The sequence below is a fragment of the Lacerta agilis genome, chromosome 5 (assembly GCF_009819535.1).
Source record: "Lacerta agilis isolate rLacAgi1 chromosome 5, rLacAgi1.pri, whole genome shotgun sequence".
Classification (NCBI taxonomy): Eukaryota; Metazoa; Chordata; class Lepidosauria; order Squamata; family Lacertidae; genus Lacerta; species Lacerta agilis.
The window spans coordinates 36,753,757-36,776,910 of record NC_046316.1 but is presented as its reverse complement, the minus strand read 5'-3'; the positions used below and the strand labels follow the sequence as shown (position 1 = coordinate 36,776,910).

General features: G+C 42.7%; 1 protein-coding gene across 2 annotated transcripts in view; it reads left to right on the top strand.

Moving 5' to 3' along the window:
• DPYSL4 (dihydropyrimidinase like 4) overlaps positions 1-22,939 on the top strand; it is a 28,737-nt gene extending 5,798 nt beyond the window's left edge. For both annotated transcript variants that reach the window (XM_033149349.1, XM_033149350.1), the window contains exons 2-14: positions 1,949-2,037; positions 2,872-3,056; positions 4,411-4,575; positions 6,987-7,048; positions 7,147-7,227; positions 10,337-10,405; positions 11,850-11,970; positions 12,812-12,968; positions 14,066-14,207; positions 15,772-15,942; positions 16,547-16,726; positions 20,106-20,277; positions 22,464-22,939. In XM_033149349.1, the coding sequence (XP_033005240.1) occupies positions 1,949-2,037; positions 2,872-3,056; positions 4,411-4,575; positions 6,987-7,048; positions 7,147-7,227; positions 10,337-10,405; positions 11,850-11,970; positions 12,812-12,968; positions 14,066-14,207; positions 15,772-15,942; positions 16,547-16,726; positions 20,106-20,277; positions 22,464-22,555 (1,686 nt within the window). In that variant the 3' untranslated portion in view covers positions 22,556-22,939. The remainder of the gene's footprint in view (positions 1-1,948; positions 2,038-2,871; positions 3,057-4,410; positions 4,576-6,986; positions 7,049-7,146; positions 7,228-10,336; positions 10,406-11,849; positions 11,971-12,811; positions 12,969-14,065; positions 14,208-15,771; positions 15,943-16,546; positions 16,727-20,105; positions 20,278-22,463) is intronic.
• The last annotated feature ends 215 nt before the right edge of the window (positions 22,940-23,154 follow it).

Genomic DNA, 23,154 nt, shown 5'->3' with positions numbered 1-23,154 from the left:
TCATTAGGATCTAAAGAATTGTGAAACTAGTGCTCATGTTCAGGCAGCAGTCCCCAAGGCTGTGTGGCAAACTGAAATCGAAGAGGGCTGAAAAAACAGCTTCTGGAACTGCATGAAGTGTCAAGGGGGAGAGAGCCTGTGAATATTCCACTGAGCTAGGGCAAGTCCCTTGTGTGAACCTAAGTGTTTCCTTGGATCCTGGCCATGATGGCTGAGGAAGCTCTGATGCCCACTTAAGCCCTTTAGGGTTGACTTTTAAAGTAAGCAACGTCAGAACTCATTACCTGCCAAGTAATTCTTGGTTGTGAGCCTCTTGTCCTGATGGCCTAGCCTGTGAACTCGCAAATGCATTAGCAGGAGAGGTAGGCGACTCCTTCCCATTCCTTGCATCCTGTCGTGTTAGATGGTTTGAAGAGCCTACTGCATCAGACCAATGGACCATCTATCTTGGTTTAGACAGGCCTCACAGCTCCCTTTCTTTCTCAGCATACTCTATTTCTCTCTCACCAAAATGAGCAGCTGTAGAAGGGTTGGGGTGTTTTGTTTTTTGGAGGTGGGCTTTGAGCGGAATGGCTGCCCCCAGTGCCTGACATGTGAGGGCTTTATTCTTCATTGTTTGGCCTTGAGCGAGCCAGAGCAGGCCACCAGCCCTTGAAGCAGCGACTGAAAAGAAGCTGTTTGAATAAAGGCTGGCTTACCGCATCTGGCCCATGCTCTGGTTGTAATGGAGAAGGGCTGCAGCCTAGGAATAGTTACAGCTTTGCTCATCCAACACTGTCCCCACTTCATGGGGAGGAAGAGCTGCAGTGGGTCAGTGAAGCTGTTCATTGAGGTATCCTAATGAAACAAACCTCTTATGCTTTCTATACAGGTGTACATTATTCTCTTTGATTGGTAGCACAACATGTCTTACCCACATCGTCATTATGGACCCTATATTCCTGTGTCAAGGTGTAAACACCCAGGAATTATTGTGAAGGCATCCATTGTTCTGTCTATGAAATGAAACTGGTATGGGCCTAACTTGAACTTGGAAGAAGGTCACCTGGGTACTCTAAATCCTGTTATAAGAGGCCCTTGAAAGGGTGTTGTAAACCAAAGTACCCAACTCCTTGATACTTTCCTTGTTAGTACTGTTGCATTTATAAAGGCCTACAGTTAAGGATATAAGCTCCAGGCTATGTAACAAGGAAGCCAATTCCACATGCCTTCAGAAATTCCTTTTCTTTGTTAAAAATTCTGTTTCAGTTGCAAACCATTAAATTTTTGTTGTCGTTAGGATGGGATACTGTCCTTCTCTGTACACTTACTTTCCTTTGCTGTGTGACTTATTTTGCATTTATTCTGATAATGTGTTTCTGAGTCCTTAGCATTCTCGAGCAGCTGGCAGATTCCCTGGAATTGCTAACAGAGGTCAACTCAAAATGAGTCACCTTTCAGCAAATTATAGGCCTGATTCCTTGTAATATCCTTGGAGACAGCACCGAGAGGGGAAATCAACAAAGGCTTTATACCAGAAACCCATGGCTCCTTGTTTTGAGAGCTGAAAAATGTGAGATTCTAGCCATCTTAATTAAGAGCTGCCTAGCTGGCACTGTGTTTTACAATAACATTTGACAAAAAAAAAAATAAGTCAGGCAAGGCTGATGAGTGTATTTTCTAAATTTTATAACACATAATTCCTACCAGTTGGTCAGATAGCCCAGAGACGCCAACAATTTTTGCTGCCTTTGTTGTTTGTATTACATTCTTTTGCCTTTCTAGACAAAATAACACCAGCTGCTTTGCATGTCTTAGACGAAATCTGAATCTCAGCTGTGACTTGAAACCAACACTCAACTTGCACCAGGCATTTCTCCATAGTCTGCTTCTGAATGTATACCTAAAGTCACCTTTAATAAAATGTCTGGTTAGCTTGGACATCATTGTTTGTTTGCTTTTAAATCAGAGTGACCGGCTGCTCATCAAAGGAGGAAAGATTGTCAACGACGATCAGTCATTTTATGCAGATATCTATGTGGAAGATGGCTTGATTAAGTAAGTTGCTGAAAAATATTTTGGAGTACAGTTTTATTTATTCCAGATATTTTTGTGTACAATTTGATCTACTTTTATTGTTGTCTGATACATTAATTACAATATAAGCAAAGCATGGAGGAGCCAGAATAACATTGTTGTTAAACAACTACATGAAAGTAACACATTCAGTACTATAGTACACAGCACCTTTTCAACACTGGGGCCTATGGATCAAGATTATTACTATTATTATTATTTGTTTGTTTTCTGTATTGCTCTTCATCTGAGGATCACAGGGAATGCCCCCAAAGAAGTATGATTGACATCTATCTCTCTTGGGAGACAATTGAGGAGTGCACCTTTGGGGGATTAAGTCAAACTGTTGGAAGGTTGCAAAAGAAATATACCTATAGCTTAATCCTAAGGCTGTGCCCAGGTGGCACTATCCTTTGCTCCCCGTTAAGTGCTAGAGCATTTAACTGAATATAGAAAGCATTTCAGCAAGGAGAGTCTGGTAAGAAAATACATTTCCAAAAGCAGTGTTATGAGCATCAGGAACGCAGAAAGTTGATTTGTTCGGGGCTAGACAATGTGGTCCCCTCCTGTAATTTTGGACCGCAACTCTCTTTATCCTGATCATTGGTCATGTTTGGCTGGTGCTGATGGGACGTGTCATCCACAACATCTGCACTACCCCACATCTAGTTAGCAGTACTTTTAAGTAAATGAGATTTAAGTCATGATTTAATTGCTGGGATCTTACTTCAATGAATTTAGTCTGGATCTAACCCAATATGCTGTTGTCCTCCTTGAATGAAACTTGCAAGCAATCTCTTTTAATGTCATTTTCAGACAAATTGGGGAAAATCTGGTTGTTCCTGGAGGTGTGAAAATGGTTGACGCTTACGGCCAGCTAGTTATGCCAGGTGGGATCGATGTCCACACTAGATTGCAGATGCCAGTGTTGGGAATGACCTCTGCTGATGACTTCTATCAAGGAACAAAAGCAGCTCTGGCAGGAGGGACCACCATGATTCGTACGTAACGCCCTTACTGTGGACTGCATTCCTTTTGTTGTTAGCGCAGGAAAATTGGTCACTGAAAACTAGCTAATTAGAAGTTGCTCACTTGGTGAGGTAGGGGCACAGCACTAGTTTCCCCACAGCTGTGTGACTGCCACTTAGCAGGAAGGAGAGGGGCATGATGGGAGCATCAGATTGGCTCTGACAGTGTGCCTGCACAGCCACAGTGGCCCTGCCACCTTACTGCTTACCAAGTCCCTCCCAGTAAGTGGCAATGGCACCACTCCTAAGAAGCTTGCATTGCAACTCTGTCCAACACAGCGTGGCACTCTTGCCAGGTACCACTTGGGACCAAATTTCCTCAGAGTGTAGCTGAGCTAAACACATCCAGCCTGACTTTCAGCAAACAACAGAAATGTCCTGTGTTTGCCCTGTAACATGCTCCTCTTGAGACACCAGCCACGAAATCATATCGCTTACATATATGTAAGATCGCTGCTCATTTGGTCACATATCGCTTACATATATGTAAGATCGCTGCTCATTTGGTCACATGAATTAGCCTTTAATGCATGCCCAGGCTCCCACAGTGCATTCTGTACTGTAGACTTGCATAAACATATCCCCATGTCATTGAGGTACAATGACAACCCTTTGGGTGTGGCAGAACTTTCATTTTTCACAACATTTTGTGTGTCCTTCCCCTGCCTGATTATTGTCTTAAAAATTAGGTTGTCTGAAATATAACTATAGACACTGCAGATCTTTGGTACTACCTATTCTGATGTGAGAGCCAGTGTGATGCCTCAGTTAGAACCTGTTAGAGTATCAAACTAGAACCTGTGAAACCAGAGTCTAGATTCCCACTCATCCATTAAGCTCACCTTTGGCCAGTCATAGTCCCTCAGCCTTGTGGTGAGGATAAAATGGGTTTGGGGAGAACCATGTACTTCACCTTGGAACTCCTTAGACCAGGCATAGGCAAACTCAGTTCTCCAGGTGTTTTGGGACTACAATTCCCATCATCCCTGACCACTGGTCCTGTTAGCTAAGGATGATGGGAGTTGTAGTCCCAAAACATCTGGATTGCCGAGTTTGCCTATGCCTGCCTTGGAGGAAAGGTGAGATGTAAATGCAACCCCCCCAAAAAATGTTCCTTGAAATAAGAAACTTTCAATAGATATGGGGTGGGAAACCCATTGCCTTCCAGGTGTTGTTGGACTCTAGTTTCCATCATCCCTGGCATCTGGTCATGCTGGTTGAGGCTGATGGGAGTTGGAGTTGAACGGTATCTTGAAGGGCTGCAGATACCCTACCCATATTAGGCAATTGAACCCCCATCATCCAATGACTGCATTTGTTTCTCCAGTTGACCATGTGTTCCCTGAATCTGGGTCAAACCTTCTGACCGCCTATGACCAGTGGAGGGAGTGTGCTGACAGTAAAGCATGTTGTGATTATTCTCTGCATATTGACATCACACGCTGGCATGAGAGCATCAAAGAAGAGCTGGAGGCTCTCGTCAAAGACAAAGGTAAGCGCAAAAATACGCTTCATAGAAAGTAACAAGTGGATGGAGATTTACGACTGTCATAGCTTCCTAGTTGCAAAAAGACATGAATATTGCAACACTGGAAGGCAAAGATCCCGCCACATATAAACTGCTAGATTATGCAAAAGAGTGTTTTAGCTTGGGAGCAAATGATGTTTAATAGATGAGGGAAGCTTATCCTTTTTGACAAGATGTGTTTATCATTTTATGGATATGATGTCCTAACATGCAGTGTTTTTCCACCATCGGAAAACTCAGTTTTTGTGTTCTTTGATTATTGGAAATCATTTGTCCTCTAATGCAATATTTGGGAAGTACAAGTATTGTAAATGTTCTTTTTATTATATGTGTGTGTGCACACACATAGGACAATGAAAATTAGTTAACCATCAGTAAAAAGCAAGCTTTCTTTCTTAAGCCTGACAATATCCAGTGTTGTGGAGTAACATTAAATAGCACCCCGCCTTAATATAGTTTGACCCTTAGGTAGACATTGTTATAACTAGAATCCCCCACTCCCAATTCCAATAGTTGATTAAGGTGCTGGCTATGACTTGGCTGTGGAATACTTGAGAGGGCTTTTGGTATCCCATGTTACCGGGCTGCCCAAGTGGACCAAAACAAAACAAACAAAAACACCCATTCTGGGTGTCGCATTCAGGTTGCTTCTGAGAAGGTCCACCAGGTGAACATCTAGGCAGCTACTATCTTCCTGCCGCTTTTGAATTGCTATTGAATCAAATCTGCATAAAATCATTCCACTGTGGCAATGACAGTGGGAGAAAGAAGAAACCTGCAGGCAGCTCACCCCCTTTGTATTCTTGGTTTTCCCTCACACAGAGAACCTTCTGGGAAGCAAGCTGAATCCTTCCAGATTAAATATGTTTTGAAGCTAGGATAAGGAGATGCTATGGCTCTGGTGTGGTTTCCCACTCAGGGAGTCAGACATTTCACCCAAGAGCTATTTGGTCAGAACCTGCCTAGGCATCCCAGTGGGAAGTTCCACACATTCCTCATTGCAACAGGCTCCTTGTGGTGTGGAAGCCACTTCCATGTGGTGTGGTTCTAAACTGTATGTGAGAGTGTGTGTATGCATGTGTGTGAGTGAGAGAGAACTGGGTGACAGTGTGAATGGGGTGACACTCTTGTGTTTCCCAAGGAATTGGCACTAGACCCATACAAGCAGGACCGTCTGCACAGCCACGCTATTTCCTGCTATTCAGGATTGTTCTCTAGTATTACCTTACCATTAGTAAAGAGAACTAACAATTATTCACATTCACGATTGCGTCGTGCCTGTAGAATGAGCACAGCTGGCCGCATGATCCGTCACTGGCCACATGGTTATTTCCATTATTACTTCTCACTATTATTCACTGCTCACTAAATCATGTGGCACAAGACCCACATAGTCCCACTCATCACACACGTGCCCTGCATCATGGGATTGCACCCTGGTGAAGGGGCAGCTTGCTATAGGCCATGCCGCTGAAGGAGTTCACACTGAGTAGCCCCAGAAGAAAGTGGAAGGAAAATTCCAAGCATTTTCAGGAAGAGATTGGGAAACCTTGCAGGAAAATCATTTCTGGGGGCACAGCACACCACCTTTCAAAGAAACTGATGGTGAAACACAAGAGCCATAGCTCAATGATAGAACATATATTTGCATGAAAAAGGTTGGGTTCACTGCCTGACATTCTCAGGTGATGGTAGGAAAGACTTCTGTTTGAAACCATGGCAAACCACTGCTGCTCAGTGTAGAGGATACTGATGGTCTCACTCTGTTTAAGGCAGCTTTGTATGTTCCTACAAAACTCAACGTTAAGATTTAAAGTTAACCAATACATGGAATTGGGTCATCCAATCCAATGTCAGATTTCTCATGTTTATTTAAACGTTGCAATAAACTCTAATAATATAATTGGAAACTGTCAGGGATTTTGGTTCAATTCTACAACCCAAGAAGTCATACAGAGAAATTAACATAGTGCAGCTTAATGCATGAACACAGCCTATTGATAGGTTCAGAGCCTTGTGGTATATACCTGAGTGGTATGTATCTAAACACTGTGGTTCCTAACTAATTGCACTTTTGACATGGGAAAGAAAATGCATTAAGGACAACTGTTCACTTAGCATAGATGAGTAATTCAGAGTCATATCAGTGTATTTGACTTGACTGCTAAGAATGTTAAATCAGACACTTAGGATTCGATAGCATTTTCTTCTGAATAAGCAGACTCATGGCTCACAGCATAGATCTTATTCAACATTTTCCAATTCAGATTCTAAGCCTTGATTAGTTTTGTATCTAAGTTGGCCACACTATGCAGCCTGGTAACTGATGATCATCTTTCAGTAGCAATCATTAATTCTCTTCCGCTTTCATTAAGGTGTGAACTCCTTTCTTGTTTTCATGGCTTATAAAGACAAACTCCAGTGCACTGATGCTCAGGTAATATACATACAAGATGCAGACTATTGTTCAATTATGCTTTGGCTGAAAAACATAAGCATGATCAGACTCCACCATTTTTGTTTCTTTCCTGGCAGATGTATGAGATATTCAGTATTATTCGAGATCTGGGTGCCATTGCCCAAGTACATGCTGAAAACGGAGACATCATTGATGAGGTAGAGTGTTTATTTATTTCATTTCATTTATGAATCACTTCCCATGAAGCATCCCAAAGCATTTAGCAATTAAAAAATCAGCAATGGAAACAATTTCAAATCCAATGCAGATAAAAGGGTGGTTGGAAAAGAAATGTCTTCAGTAGGTGCTGAAAAGACTATAAAGACAGTGCCTGTCTGATCTGTAATGGGCACATGTTCCAAGGGGCAGGTGCCACCACACTAAAGGCCCTGTTCCTACATCATGTGGAATGAACTTCCTGATGAGATTGTATCCTCAGGAGGCCCTTATCTGCAGAGTCCAATGATTGGTGCATAGGAGCAGCCATATGGATTCAGAACAATGTACCCTCCAATCTTTGGGCACTTTTTCATAGCACTGCAGAAAATGATAGCATCTGTATTCCAGTTTGTCACTAACTACATATGTCTCGAAGTTACAATTGTAAAAATAAATAAATACAAAAGTTTAAAACAGCAACAAAAGAATAATGCAACTTTATTTGCTACAAGTGCTCATACTGCAAGATGATAAAGAGGATGAACCCTACCCTATCCAACTAAAAGATGAGCACCACAGCAGTATCCTCATACCATGGGAACATGTGTGTGTTGTCCTTTCTATGTGTTTGCTGTGAGAAACATTGAACATAGTTCACCGTGGAAAAGTGGCATATAAGTACATGAAATCTATTAAGGATCTTCCATGGTAAACAGTTTAAAGTACAGTGGTGCCCCGCTAGACGAAAATTCGTTCTGCAAAAATTTCCGTCTAGCGGGTTTTTCGTCTAGCGAAGCGGCAATGACAGCCGCGCTTTCGCTAGACGAAAAAAGAAAAAAAAGACGAAAAATTTTCGTCTTGCGAGGCAGCCCCATAGACAAATTCATCTTGCGGGGCAGCCTTCCGCTAGACGAATGCCTTCGCCTAGCAAGTTTTTCGTCTTGTGAGGCATTCGTCTAGCAGGGCACCACTGTACAGTAGTTTGCCTGTGGTTGCTGATGCTTGTGTATCAGCCTTGTGTATTTAAATGTCAGGCACCTGAAACCTGAGAGAGAGAGAGAGAGAGAGAGAGAGAGAGAGAGAGAGAGAGAGGTGTAGGGTGTGGGTGTGGGTGTCCCACTCACCTATATACACATACATACACACATACAACCAGGGAGGGGTTGGGTTTGTGTATCTTCCTTGTTCTGTTTTACAAAGATACTTAATATTCACCTCCAGGGCATTCTTAAATTATCATCAGTTGAAAAGTTGGAAGCCCTTCTGAAGATATTGATCTGCTTGGGATTAGATCATTTTTGTTCACATCTGACAATCATATTTTGATCCAAAGCAGATAGGTTTCACCAGAGCAGGTGGTTGTTTTAGGGTTTTCAACATAGTTATTAAAAAGCCAGAGGGTGACCTTCAAGTGTCTTTGCAGGCAAAGAACAAAAGCATGGAAATAAATGTCTCCAGAGCACTTCAAGGACAAAAAACATTTACCCTGGATTGCAAAATATTAAATGCTGTTGAAATTACAATGTAGAGATTTACTGCCTGTCGGAATGTAACTAGTTATTTAGAAGGCTTACTTACCACTTTGCACAACAGTCTTCTGAGAAAGTGATTTGTAATCACAAAAATACCTCAATAACAATAAATTAAATCCAAGTCTGACCTTGACTTGGCCACTGTACTACAGGCTCTGGTAGCTGCCAGATCAGATTATCACAATGTTCTCTACAAGGAGCAGTTCTAGAAGTTACTTGGAAACTTCAACTGGTCTAAAATGCAGTGGCCAGATTACTGGATAGGGTCCTACGTAGATCAAATATAACACCTATTTTCAAACAGCTGCATTTGTTTGCACGCCCAATTTAAGGTGCTCATGTTAGTCTGAAAAGCCAACTCAGGTCCCAAATAGCTGAGAGTCAGTGTGGTGTAGTGGTTAAGTGTGGTAGACTCGTAATCTGGGGAATCGGGTTTGCGTCTCCGCTCCTCCACATGCAACTGCTGGGTGACCTTGAGCTAGTCACACTTCTTTGAAGTCTCTCAGCCCCACTCACCTCACAGAGTGTTTTTTTTGTGGGGGAGGAAGGGAAAGGAGAATGTTAGCTGCTTTGAGACTCCTTCGGGTAGTGAAAAGCGGGATATCAAATCCAAACTCTTCTTCTTCTACCTGAAATACCACCTCCTTTCCTACAGACCTCCTTGGGTATCAAGGTCAGCAGAGGGGGTCCTCTTGTTTTTCTCTATAAACAAACTTCATAATACAGCTTTCAGAAAATGCTGAAGTTGCTTATCTTTACTATGGCTGTTGATTCCTGAGATGTGCCCCCCCCCCGGACCCTTTTTTTTATAAAAAAAAAACAAACTAAAAATTTACATAGCGTAAAAGCTATAGACATAATGCATGGGTTCAACTTGTTTGTTGTACTAGCAGAAGCCAGCGTGTGTTTCAATAGCACAACAGGACTTCTCTCCTCTTTCACTGCCACCATTCACCTCCCAAACCTCCCAAATCTGGTCAGGAGAACTCCTAGAACAGTGCATGAAGGGAGGAGCAGGGAGATCATTCCTCCTGGCAATGCTTTTTGGGCTTGGTTGGCCAAATGGAAACAAAAATTTGTTTCCCATGAGCCCAAATCCTTGGAGAATTTTTTTTGGACTGCATCAACACACTTGGTTTTGTTGTTGTTTTTAATGTGGATCATTGAGATGGAACAAGGATGTTAGAAAGATGGGTACTTATTATACATATTTAATCAGCTAGAATCATGTATCAGAATTCTATTTTTTTTAAAAATCTTCCTCTTTTGGCAACCTTGATATATTTCACTTGCCTTTTTTAAAAGAATGGTTTCGTGAACACCGCCCTGGCCCTAAGAAAGGATAACAGTAGGATCTATGTTTAGACTTGCCATGAAAACTACCAAGCAGAGAATTGCAGAAGGCAAATGGTTATGCCGCTGAGTTGCACATATAAATGAGGAAGTTAACCACTCTAATTGTCACGGGTAATAAATGGTTGTGGTGCTGTTTTTAAAAAGATAGCATTCTAAAGTTTCAAATTAGATTTTTGCACCTTTCATTTATTGCTTCTCACATATTTCTTCATTTATTTAGGAACAAAAAAGACTTTTGGAGCTGGGGATTACTGGTCCAGAGGGTCACGTTCTCAGTCATCCAGAAGAGGTAATATTAAGTAGGTCCCCACAGAATTGCTGTCAACTCTACTCAGTAAAATAAAATTGGGAAATACCGCTGAGGGTTAAATTCACACGTGAAATCTCTTTTGCCGAGCCACACTCAGATTTCACAAAGCCTTCCAAAGTCCCCTTTCTATAAGAGAGGGATGCCCATGCTTAAGCACTGAATGCCACATGCAAGAGCATCATGCACTACAAATCATTGTAGAGCTACACCGTTTTTGAATAAAATCCAGTAAGTGTTTTGCTGCAGTGAAATGAGCATCAACATAGGTAGGATGAATGAAACAGTGTATTTTTCAGGGGTGGATTATATGTTCTGCTCCAGATGTTGTTGGACTACAATTCCTATTCCTATTCCTCTCAGCTAGCATGACTTAATGGTAACTGTAAGGACTTTCAGTGGTTGCTCATGAGAAATCAGGCAAATTCGGAACTTCTAAACACTTAAGTTCTTTATTGTGCAGATATTTACAGTGGAGCTAAAATAAAGACGTCCAGCTCATCCCTCTGCAGAGTCCAGGAATGTCCGTTTCTGGTTCTTTGCCCAGCATAAAAGGCGCAGGATCCTGAACCCCCGCCTCCCCCCTCTACGTCCTTCCCTCCTTGCTAAAACGGGGCAACGGAAAGGGTTCCTCTCCCCCTCTTCCCGCTTGGTGCAGAGGCTCTCCATCCGTGCCACAGCCCCTGCTCCCACTTCCTGTCCCCATCTCCCCCTCCCCATTGGAAGAGCGATCGCTTCCTCCACTGGGGGAAGATGACGGGCTGCTCAGCGGAGACGGGGGTTCCCTATACTGAAACAGCCCCGGTCCCGCTTGCAGCTTCGGCGAGGGCGAGACCGTAACAGACTTAATTATAAGGGATGATACCCCACAACATGTGGAGGACACCATGATGACTACCCCAGTGTAGCTTATAGATTTTGACACTTGGTGCTTTACAGTCTGTAATGAAACTAAAAGGATGGTCTGTGTGTCATTATATAAACAACAACACTTCTGCTGAGTTTTATTGTTCTGGATGGCACTCTTAGGTTGCTTGTTAGGCAGTAAACTCCTTTCAACCCAGCAGGAGTTGCTTCTGAATAAATCTGCATGCTCTTTCATTTATGTATTTATTTTTTTTAAAAAAACAACAACAACCACATTTGAGTCTCTTCCAGTAATAATTATTGTCTGACTGAATTATTCATATTCTTTGAAATCAATCAATATGAGAGGAGACACAATGCTAACTTCCCCACATTTCCCTGTAACTGCAGTTTTCCTGAAAGTGCAGTTGTGAGCGGGGTAGACTTATGAAGAACAAGTAGAACAATCCATCATAACTGAATCCTAGCAGTCCTAGTTGTTGTTTAAGCTCTAGGCAAGCCGCTTCAGATGAAGCAGACACTGTGAAGTAAGTATCTGACTGTGTTCATGCTTCCAAAGGTTGAAACGGAGGCCGTGTTCCGTGCCATTACAATAGCGAAACAAGCCAATTGCCCCTTATATGTCACAAAAGTCATGAGCAAGGGGGCTGCAGACGTCATCGCTCAAGCCAAGAGAAAAGGTAAGTCCTGTTTCGTGCTTCCATACTGATGAGAACTTCCTGTCAAGTCAGCAGTTTTTCAACAGGGAAATTTAAATGCCCAGACATTTAAAATGATGGTACATAGCAGACATTTTTCTCCAGGAGATCAAGCAAGGACCGCTAGTGGTGGATTCAGAATATCTTTCAGGCATAAACTTGACATTCTTTCATGTCATTTGAGCATCCTTGGAGATGACAAACCTCTGAAAGTGTTGCGGACAACGTCCTGTCCTGCTGTCAGAAAACCTTTGGTTGCATTCAGAAGCCTTAAGGTTTAGAAATGTCATCTTCTGTGAAAGGTCTTTTGCACGGTCTTGTCTTGAAAATCCCTCTTGGGACAGGTTTGTCCCCAATACTCTGTTCTCTTTCACAGTATCTAAATGGTATACTGACATTCAACCACAGACACTGGAATTTACTAGCACAAGATTTTTTTTTTCAACCTTTTGCCAGCATATTTTCAATTGGGAGCTCTGTGTGTGTGTGTGTGTGTGTGTGTGTGTGTGTATGTGTATGTGTATGTGTATATATATATATATATATACATATATATATATATATTTGCATATTTAAACACCAGTCTCAGCTCAAGGGAGTCTCAGGTTAAGACCAGGGAAGCCAAATTTCTAACATTTGAATATATATGCAGATACAGCATGCTTGTTTGTTTCATATACATTTTTCTGCCTCCAAAGGGGTGTGCATACCACACATTATTGTACCATAGGATGTTCCTGGGTGGGGGAGATGTGGGGCAGCTGCTTTTGATGGCAGCAATATGCATACTGCAGCGGTGGTGACTGTTGATATGTTTGTTCAGGCACAGTTGTGTATGGAGAGCCAATTACAGCCAGTCTTGCTACAGATGGCTCTCATTATTGGAGCAAGAACTGGGCCAAGGCTGCTGCCTTTGTGACATCTCCTCCCATTAGCCCAGATCCTACAACGCCCGATCATCTCACTTCCCTCTTAGCGTGGTAAGTCTTCAAGGACAGAATGACCTTTCTCTGGAAACACCAAATAACAGACTGCAGCTCAAATGCAATGGTTAGGATGAGAAGAGCTAGCGGCTCTCCTGGGATAAGAGTCCGAAAACCTCCTTATTTGGACCTGGTTTCCAACTGTGCCAATATTCCTTTCTCCATCTGGATTGCAACCATGGTGGAGAATGTGTTCCTCTCATTTCCATATCATTTGCGAATTGATTTTTTTTCTTCTTTCTGGGAGCAAATCACCTGGGAATGAGCACTAAACTTGCACAATCTCCCACTATGGTTCCAGTAGTGGCTTTTGCATCATATATAACTCAAATATAAATGTGGAAATTAACAGACAGGGGAAAGTTGTGAAATTGGAATAATCTGGGACCTGGGAGGTCAGGGTTCGTTCCCCCAATCACCCATGAAGCTCCCTGGATGACACTGGGCCAGTCACTGCCCTCGAGGCTACCCTACCTTACAGGGTTGTTGTGAGGATTAATTGGGGAGGGGGAGCCACTTGAGCTCTTCATAAGAAAAGTGAAATATAAATGTACTACTCATACTGGTTTGTTTTTTTAAAAAAGTAGTGTGGCTTTATATGCCCCCCCCCCATAACGTGGCTGCTAGCCCTGCATTCCAGGCAACTTTTTCTGCCTTTTGCAATGTGGCTGAGGTTAGGAGTCACTGAATAGATTGGAATCTCCCTCTTTGCATGGAGGCCAAAAGACAGCCCCCCCCCCCTGGCCATTTTTTGTTTTTTGTTTAGAATTTAAGTCACTGTGACATTCATCTTGTCACTTTGTACTGTCGAAGTCGGCACAGTAAAAGGTTGATTATGAATATAAAGTTGACAGTCTGTTTCCTCTAGTGCCTCTGTTCACTTCTATTGTAACCTCTAAGGAATGATTTTGGAAAATCCACCCGTTCTTTAAAGTTTTGTTAGCTGTTTGTTTCTTTTCAACTTACAAGAAATCAAAATCATCCCGGATTTTCAGACTCGGTAGGAAAATGTGGGATAAATTGACTTATGCGACCAGCAAAGAGCGCCCCCCCCCCCCGCATTTCACTCCATGCATGCCATTTGTTTTAATTAGTGGGGATCTTCAAGTGGTCGGCAGCGCTCACTGCACCTTCACCACAGCGCAGAAGGCCGTCGGAAAGGATAACTTCACCCTCATCCCAGAAGGAACAAACGGCATTGAAGAACGAATGTCGGTCATTTGGGAAAAGTGCGTGGTGAGTCAGTTCAGCAGAATCCAGTGTGCTCTGAAAAGCAAAGGATGCTGATGTGCCTCGAAGGTGTTAGAGATCTCACTGCATTGTATTGGCTAAACCAGCAGTTTGCAGTGTACCTAATTTTGCACTACAGAAACACAAACAAAAACCCAGCTGCGCCTCAAAATTCACACTTCTCTGAACTTTGCAATGCAGTTCTCCAGCTGAGTAATGCGTACAAACATGCATACTCTAAAGTGTGCATAGAAATGCACATCTTAGTGAAAATAACCAAGAAAATGCACTATATTAGGGAGCATTGCTTTGCAAAAATGTGCACGTTAGGCAAAAATGCGTACAAATGGCTTTGAGTGGTTTGTTCCTTACAATCAAGCAATATATAAAAGTTATAAAATGAAATAAACATACGATGAGAAATTCACACTTCAATGCTGATAAATCTTCACAAGGACTTTAACAAAAAAAAAAAAACAGATGCAGAATTATGGAGAACTGGATTTAAGATTGAAAACAATGAGAAACGTGAGAGAAACGAAATGGAAAGATTTGCCTATCCCTAAATGAGTGGCCATCGCTTTGCTATCATAACGTAAGAATCAGATAATACCTATAATTTTAAGTGATAAGGACTAGAGCAGGGGTCCCCAAACTAAGGCCCGGGGCCCGGATGCAGCCCAATTGCCTTCTAAATCCAGCCCGCGGACAGTTCGGGAATCAGCGTGTTTTTACATGAGTAGAATGTGTCCTTTTATTTAAAATGCATCTCTGGATTATTTGTGGGGGCTGCCTGGTGTTTTTACATGAGTAGAATGTGTGCTTTTATTTAAAATGCAACTCTGGGTTATTTGTGGGACATAGGAATTCGTTCATATTTTTTTTCAAAATACAGTCTGGCCCCCCCCCCCACAAGGTCTGAGGGATAGTGGACCGGCCCCCTGCTGAAAAAGTTTGCTGACCACTGGACTAGAGGGACCTGTGGGCTTCCAGATATTGTTGAACTACAACATTCTTCATCCCTGTCCATTGACTATGCCAAGTTGGGCTGATGGGAAACTGCTTCTGGGGGTCTGCAGCTTCTCCACCTCTGGGACAGAGTTCAGTACTGAGTTTTATGAGCAGTCAGCTCTTAATGCCATCAATAGACATGTACCATCCCTACTGTCCATGTCACAGTAAGAAGAGCTGTGTTGGATTGAACCACCTTGAGCCACCTGGTTTAGCATCCTTTTCCCACCATTGGCCAGTTGGATTTTTCCGGGATGATTACAAACATGGCTTAATAGTAGGCAGCCCTCCTTTTTCACTTGTTCCCAGTATCTTCAGTACTTCAAAGATAAGTAGCCCCCCCCCCATACAAGCTGCAGTATGAATTACAAAGGAGCTCAGCAAGGGGGATAGATTTGGGATGAGATGACAGATTAAGGTCAGAGACTGTAATCTGTTTGCCTGAATGCAATACTTGTCAAATGAGCATGCTTTCCACACCCCAGTGGTCTATGGTTTTCAGATCTCTCTTTCTGAAATCCCCCCTCTCCCTTCTTTCCCTCTTTACCCAAATTTCCAGGCAACGGGGAAGATGGACGAAAATGAATTTGTAGCAGTGACCAGTACAAATTCAGCAAAGATTTTCAACTTCTACCCCAGGAAGGGACGGGTTGCTGTGGGTTCCGATGCCGATTTGGTGATTTGGAACCCGAAAGCTACAAAGATCATCTCTGCAAAAACTCACAACTTGGTAAAAGAAGAACTTGCTGCTTTTACTTTTCTTCAGCACATTAGAAGTTTCATCATTTATAATGTTGATCTAATAATTAGCTCTGATAAAATGCAATCCAGCTAAGGTTGCCAGCTTGTTTTCCAGCCTGGAATCTCTCATATAAGAGGGTTTTGATCTGCAGGCATTAGCAGGTGCTCATGCTTATACCCCAAGTGATGAAAAGTGTCACCTACAAAATGCTGCAGTTCAAGCTATTATTAATGCTTGCATGCAGGTGAGGGAGAGATTCCCCCCCCCCAGTCAGCCGACAACCTTAGATCCATCAAAGATTGAACATTAAATTTCACCAATTTCAGTAGAGTTAGTAACATGCTATGCAGCCAGATCCTATTTGTGTTTACTTGCATGTAAGTTTCAGTTAGTGCCCTATATATACCTTGGAAGCTGTGCATGATCATTCAGAGCCACCTGGAGATTATGCACATTGACCAGGCAGTGGGCACCACTTCCCGTTTGTGTGCACATTTTCAGTTGGCATTTATGAACATCCAACCCACCATGGTGACCCTTTTGATATAATTTATCTTGAAGCTGATCAAGAATCTCTTGTTGGTTTTGCCAGAATGTAGAGTACAACATATTTGAAGGAACAGAATGTCACGGTGTCCCTACAGTGGTGATAAGCCAAGGGAAGGTTGTGCTGGAAGATGGAAACCTCTTTGTCACCCAGGGCGTCGGCCGTTTCATCCCTCGAAAGACATTCCCTGATTTTGTTTACAAAAGGATAAAAGCAAGAAACAGGGTGAGAACATTTCCATACATGAAACTCCTTCCTTCCCATTGCTGATGAAATGCTTCCTTGTCTCTTGGGTGCAGTTGCAAAAACTGCTGATCACAGGATCTGGAAAGAGCTGTTCAGTATGATCAGATCTACTGTGCAATATTTGAGCAGGCTTTTCTGGAATGAAGCTGTTAGGGCTTGAGAATGAAAACTGGCATATTTAGTAGCAGATTTTGATGGTTTTCATATTGGGTGTTAAGCTTAGCTGATGGCTGAAGGTGAAAACTAGGTATGACAGTTGGATTTCCTAAATTATTCCCTCTCACCTTATTGCTGCTTTCACCCTCATGCTATGAATTGCACGGCCATAAGTGGATTGCAGTTGTGGTCTGGAATCTCACATATAAGAGGGTTTTGAATAGTTAAGACAACTGATAAATCTCAGAGACAGAATTGGCACAGCTAGGCAGACATTTGGCCGGAGGCTGGGCATGTCAAAAAAAGTTCAGTCAGTGTTCAGCCAATGGGTCATAAACTGCCCTAGATATGTACAGACTGATCTAGGATAATCTACATCCTCAAGTAGGAACTTCATGACAGTCAATGAATCCTCAGTTTAATGATAAATACCTATACTTTTTAAAAAATCACTATAGAATGATTGTATCTTGTAGCAAGTTCTCATCCTCTTCCACTTCCTTTCAGGAGTCTAATCCTTCAAAATTCTAAGAATCATTATCCCTTGAGGTAGCACAGATGAGAACTAGGTAAACCTTGTGGTACCCTCCACAAATATTTCCTACCTGTTGATCATCACCAAGCCGTGTTCTTGCACACTTCCTCCTCTCCTTCTGCACCCAGCATGGGACAGGAGCAAGGAGTCCTTTCTCCTCTCCTGCCCTCAGGCACTCAGTTGCTTACTTTCTCTTTTGTAGAAACCATAGCTTGTGGGTTGTGTTTGGGCCATTTTGTCCTCTAAACCAGTTTTGCAAACGACCTTCAAATTATGGTTTGCAATCCTGGTTGGAAAGGAAAGTGCAAACCATAGTTTGCCCATTTAGATGTAATGGCAGGATTCAGTAACTGAAGTGAAATGCATCAGTAGATGAGGGGGTGTGCTGGCACAAGGCTCATTCCTGTGGTGACCAATTATGGTTTGTCAAATGGTATTTCTTATGGACAGAGGTGGACAGAATGTACTCCTGCAGAATGGGACTGTGGCCCAGGAATGCCTTTAAGGGCAACTAACCAAGTTGCCTGCTACCACTCTTTGTAGGACTCTTTCACTCTGTCCCCAGCACGAGGGCCATGTGGTCAGGCATTATATTGAGCATACGGTGTCAGTAGTTGCATTACTACTGAAATTTCAAGCATCATAATAAGCATGAACAAGTGTGGCCTCCAACAGAATGTTGCAGGGTATCCTCCCTCCTAAAAAAAAAAGTGCTGTGGCTACTGAGCAGGAATAGTCCTCATTGTGCTATTTTGTGGGAGAACTTTGCCTCCCAGGAGGGCTTTAAAAAAAGAAGTTTGTTCTGTAGCAAATCTGGGGTTCCCTGAGCATACTGATACCTCCCTCCTGTTTTTCAGTAACCTCATTTTGGCTGCAGCCTCATGGACACCCAAACCCCTGAATTCGCTTTTAGGAGTTGCAGTGTTGTGAATGGAGCAGACAGGTCATTTCAGGCCCAGTTTGGATATTGCATCTTGCCCCCCAAAATCCCATATTGATCAGGGCTTCTGCGTGGACTAGTTGACCCTTGTGGTCCCTTCCAACTCTACAATTCTATGATTCATTTAAACTTTACTTATTGTCAGGGTTGCCACAGTTGACATTCTAGCAAACAGTTGCACATACATGGCATACAGTAAGGAGCATTTGAACACAACTTCTTCTATGTGCAGTGCTGCCTTGGAGAAGACCTTTTGGTGGCCTGCATGAATGAGTAGCAATGCCCCACCTAGTGCTTAGCCCCCTTTATATGCACAGTTGGGTGCTCACAATCTTCCAACACACACACACACACACACACACACACACACACACCTCTGTGTCTGTGGAAAGGCTACCTTGAAAAGAGCAGGTTGGTTGGTGGTAGGAACCTTCAGTGTATGGAGTGCACACATGGAAAGAAGATGCTTCAGGGCCCTGGATGATACCCTTAACCTTCATTAAATAAGTGCTAAGATCTCATCCCATGCACATTACCTAATTACTTGCTGGGTTGCCTGGAAAGTAGCTACCGTTTTTTATCCATAGGGAGCTATAGAGTCCTAGCTTTATCTGCCTCATCGACCCTTTTCTTACTTTTTACACGCATTTGGAAGGAGTGAAATGGGGTGGAGGGAAGGAAGAACCACTCTTAACTTTGTCAGATTCTAGCCGAAAGCACTTAAAAGTCCTGTAGGCTACCAATCAAACTGTGTTTGCGATGTATGCGAAAGATGCAGCGCACTGTGTCATTTTTAATCATCCCAGGAATGAAGTTCTCAACAAAACATACACTTCCATTTAGGCTGAGCTGGAGGTTTGCAAACTCACCCGTAATTGGGCTCCAAATAGGGCAGTCAGTGATTGCTCATGATGGTAATTCATTTGGGCAGTTGCCTTTGATACTCAGGGCGCTTATTCCGATTGTCTACATTCCCCTCCTTGCCCTCCTGTCTAACAATAACTTCCTGGAAAGCAAGCATTAACACAGAACGGAGAGCCCTGGTGGATTATCTAGTCCAGTTTCCTGTTGTCCAAGATGCCTGTGGGAAGCCCAAAACTGGGACACAAATACAATGACCCCTTCGTAGTTGTTCCCCAGCAACTGGCAGCATATTGCCAGCATGACTGGTAGCTACGGAGAGCCTTATCCTCCATGAATTTGTCTAACCTTTTAAAGCGAAGTCAGTAGCCCTTGCCACTTCTTGTGATGAATTTCATAGTTTAACTGTGCAGTATCATTGGCAGCACTATAAAATATGTCTATGTTTGTGTCAGTCTGGGTATATAACCATCTGCAAAGTAAACAACGGAGCAGAAATGCTTCTTCAAAATGCAAAATGCTTCCTCTTTAAAGGGTCTCTTGTGACAGCATTTCTGTGCCTATGCCCAAGGCCAAACCATTACTTACTTCTAGCTAACTTCTAGCATGTGTGAATGATACTCCTCAGAGGAAGAGTAGCTCTAGCTAACTTCTTGTAATAATGTTTTGTCTTGCTCCATTGAGTTCTGTCCCATTGCAAGGAGAAAGGGGGAGACAGCTGTTCTGAGAACACTTGGTCAGGAGAAAATAATAATACTATTAACGTTGTTTTAGTGACAACCATGAAACATTTGGTCATGAATATACCGCAAGGAAAACCAGCAAACATTCAATCAACTGTGATTCTCCCTCTTACTTTTTTATAGCTTGCAGAAATTCATGGTGTTCCTCGTGGGCTTTATGACGGACCAGTTCACGATGTCATAGTAACTGCTAAAGCTGTGGCCCCAACTCCTACCTCAAGAATAGCTACCTGTTCAGGCAAAATACAGGTTCCTCCCATCCGTAACCTACATCAGTCAGGTTTCAGCCTGTCTGGTAAGTTGATTTTTTAAGGGGGTGGTACAAAATAAACAACAAATTCACATGGATATAGAGAATGCTGACTTAAAGGGAAGCTCACATTTTGTTGACACATTAACCAAGGCCCGGATCTGGGTCACAACCTGAAGCCCATTCCAGATTTATAGTATTGGTATCTGTACTAGAATTTAGGGGGTTGTGTTTTCTGCTGTTGCTACATGCTAGGCATGAAATAAGATTTGAATTAGTGACTGAACTGATGTGACTGCATCTTAAGTGCTTCATTGGGCATGGCTCTGTGGCCTTTTAAGATGACCTGTTGCTGTTTTTATTAATCTCACACTTTGGCACCCAAGTCTATGGGCACCTGCAATGGTGCACAAGCATAAACAAGCTAATCTGCATTCTCTGTACTACAGTGGTGGCCTAGCAGTGCATTTTGGTTTGCATGCGTCAAGGTCCAGTCACATCAGTGAGTTTAGTACTGTCACTTGGGTATGGACTTGCATCCTGCGGCTCCTGCCGGGTTGTTGGGCCCTAGTACTTCACACTCCAGTTTGTGGATCGTTACATTGCAAAATTCAATTTTTGAAGGCGAGTACCTTGTTCAACAGGCATGAACGGGGTATTCCATGTGCCTTGTCCCCGTTTTCCTTTGCACCTCATTGACTCAGGTGCTGTGCTGCTGTTGCCCAAAATAGCATTCACTGAATGGGAGCTTCATGCCTGCTTGGAGAATGTTTAAACCCCCTTTCCAATTGGGCTTGCCAGCTTACTCGGAATGTACCACCCTTGGCACTCAAGGGGTGGTACAAACGGAGCACTGGATGCAGCACTCCATCACCATGGTTGTGTGACAAGCATGAGAGGGTAGGAGAAGTCAGTACCCCCTCCAGAAGGACATCACTTAGCACTAAGAGAGGCAGGGAGCAGGGTGTGGCTGCCCATTGCATGTTCCACACTGGAAGATCACCCAGCACTCTTGGGCTTCAGACAAGGAAGGGGTTCTTGAATGTACATTTGTAATATGGAAGCAGCTGGATATGTGGGGTGAGGAAGTTTTTTCAGCCCAGGCCCACATCCTCTGGGGTCCACACACCAGAGTTGGGTGGGGCAGGGCTGGAGGCAGAAGTGGGTGCAGTAGTGAATGTAAATTTTAATTTTGTACAATAGCTTAGTTTCTCCACACACTTACCCATCCCTCTCTATCCTCCGGGAAAATGAGAGGCATTGTCAGGGATACATTATTGGCAGGCAAAAGTACTCAAGGTGGAAGCAAAGCAGGGTTAGCAGAGAAGTGGTCTGGGGAGATTCCTAAGGGCCAAGTGGGGTGGGTGGGGCTGCATTTGGCTCCTAGGCTTGAGGTTCCCTGCCCTCTGGCTTAAGTAGCACTTGTTCATCCTGAACATTAAAAGCCTGTGATTTGGACAAAAGAGGACATCCAGTGGCAACCACTATCACTCCCTTGATTTTAGAAAGTGTCTTACCTTTTAACCTCCGTGTGGTGCTTAGAGCATTTTGGTTGCTTCGTAATTAATAAACAGTAGTAATATATTTCCTTTGATCAATGATGTCATTATTCATTTCAGCATGCTGTAATTATTTTGGATCACATTTTATTTTAACTCGATCCAAGTGTGAAATGCTAGAAGTGTTTAATCTTCTTTTAATCCTAAATGCTTAGCTATTAAGAGCTGTTCGAAAATACCTTTGGACATGGTCCAGACAGTTAAGTACTTTCTGACCTTATTAATTTCAATGGGGGAACTGAAGCGCAAACATAAATCTCATCCGCTGAAATTAACATGTCTTTAGAAGTGCTTAGCATCTGCCCCCTTCATTTCCTTATGTTCTTATAAAGGAGTATAAGATTTCCTATCTTTAGGAATTAGCATATTATGGTTCAGTTTTCAAAGGACATGATTCCAATGATACATGGCAAAATTCTCCATGCTACTTTTCATGATAAATGATTGTGCAGTAATAAATAAATTAATATAATATAATATAATATAATATAATATAATATAATATAAATACTTAATTTACATGTACACATTCCGTTTCCTGTGTCAGCATGAACAAATCTCCACTCTCTTAACAATCACGTGATGCTCATAATAAGGCTGTGTTGTATTAATGAACGCATTTCTTGATTTACATATTTGAAAGCATTCCATTGTGTGCCATTTTTCTTTTAGGATCTCAAGCCGATGACCATGTTGCAAGACGTACTGCACAGAAAATTATTGCTCCCCCGGGTGGACGCTCCAATATTACATCTCTGTCATAATGATTCAATATTTGATCCATATGCAGACATAACTGTGATTAGATCTGACTGGGCATGATCAGGTACATTCAGGCTGCAATCCTACACCCATTTACTTGAGTGTAAGCCCCATTGAACTTGATGAGAGTTACTTTGGAGTCAATGTGTGTAGGAGTGCACTGTCAGAAACACTTTTAAGTCCCCTTGCTTGAATCATAGCCTACTGAAATCAGTGGGACTTGCCCTCTTTCCCCCCTGTTGGGGCAGATAGTTTGTAGAAGTGCGTTTAACATTCCTTTAAAATTACTGTATCATTGAAAGACTCTGCCTTGCCTACACTCCCCAAGCACCTCTTGCATTACAAACGGCAATCACTGAGTCTGTGATCCTTAAGAAGAACCTTTTTAAAAGTGACCATGTGGATATTTAACACTGCCAAATTAAAGGGCTTGGATGGGAGTGCACATCCCAGGAATATGAAAACGATTTGCCTTCTTACTCAGGATAAAATTCCCCACCATTTCTTCTTTCAGTGGAAAATGAGTGCACCCCCTCCCCAACGTGTATAGATTTTGTCAACTGTTTTAAATATATCCTCCAATTTTCAGCAAATCTCCAGA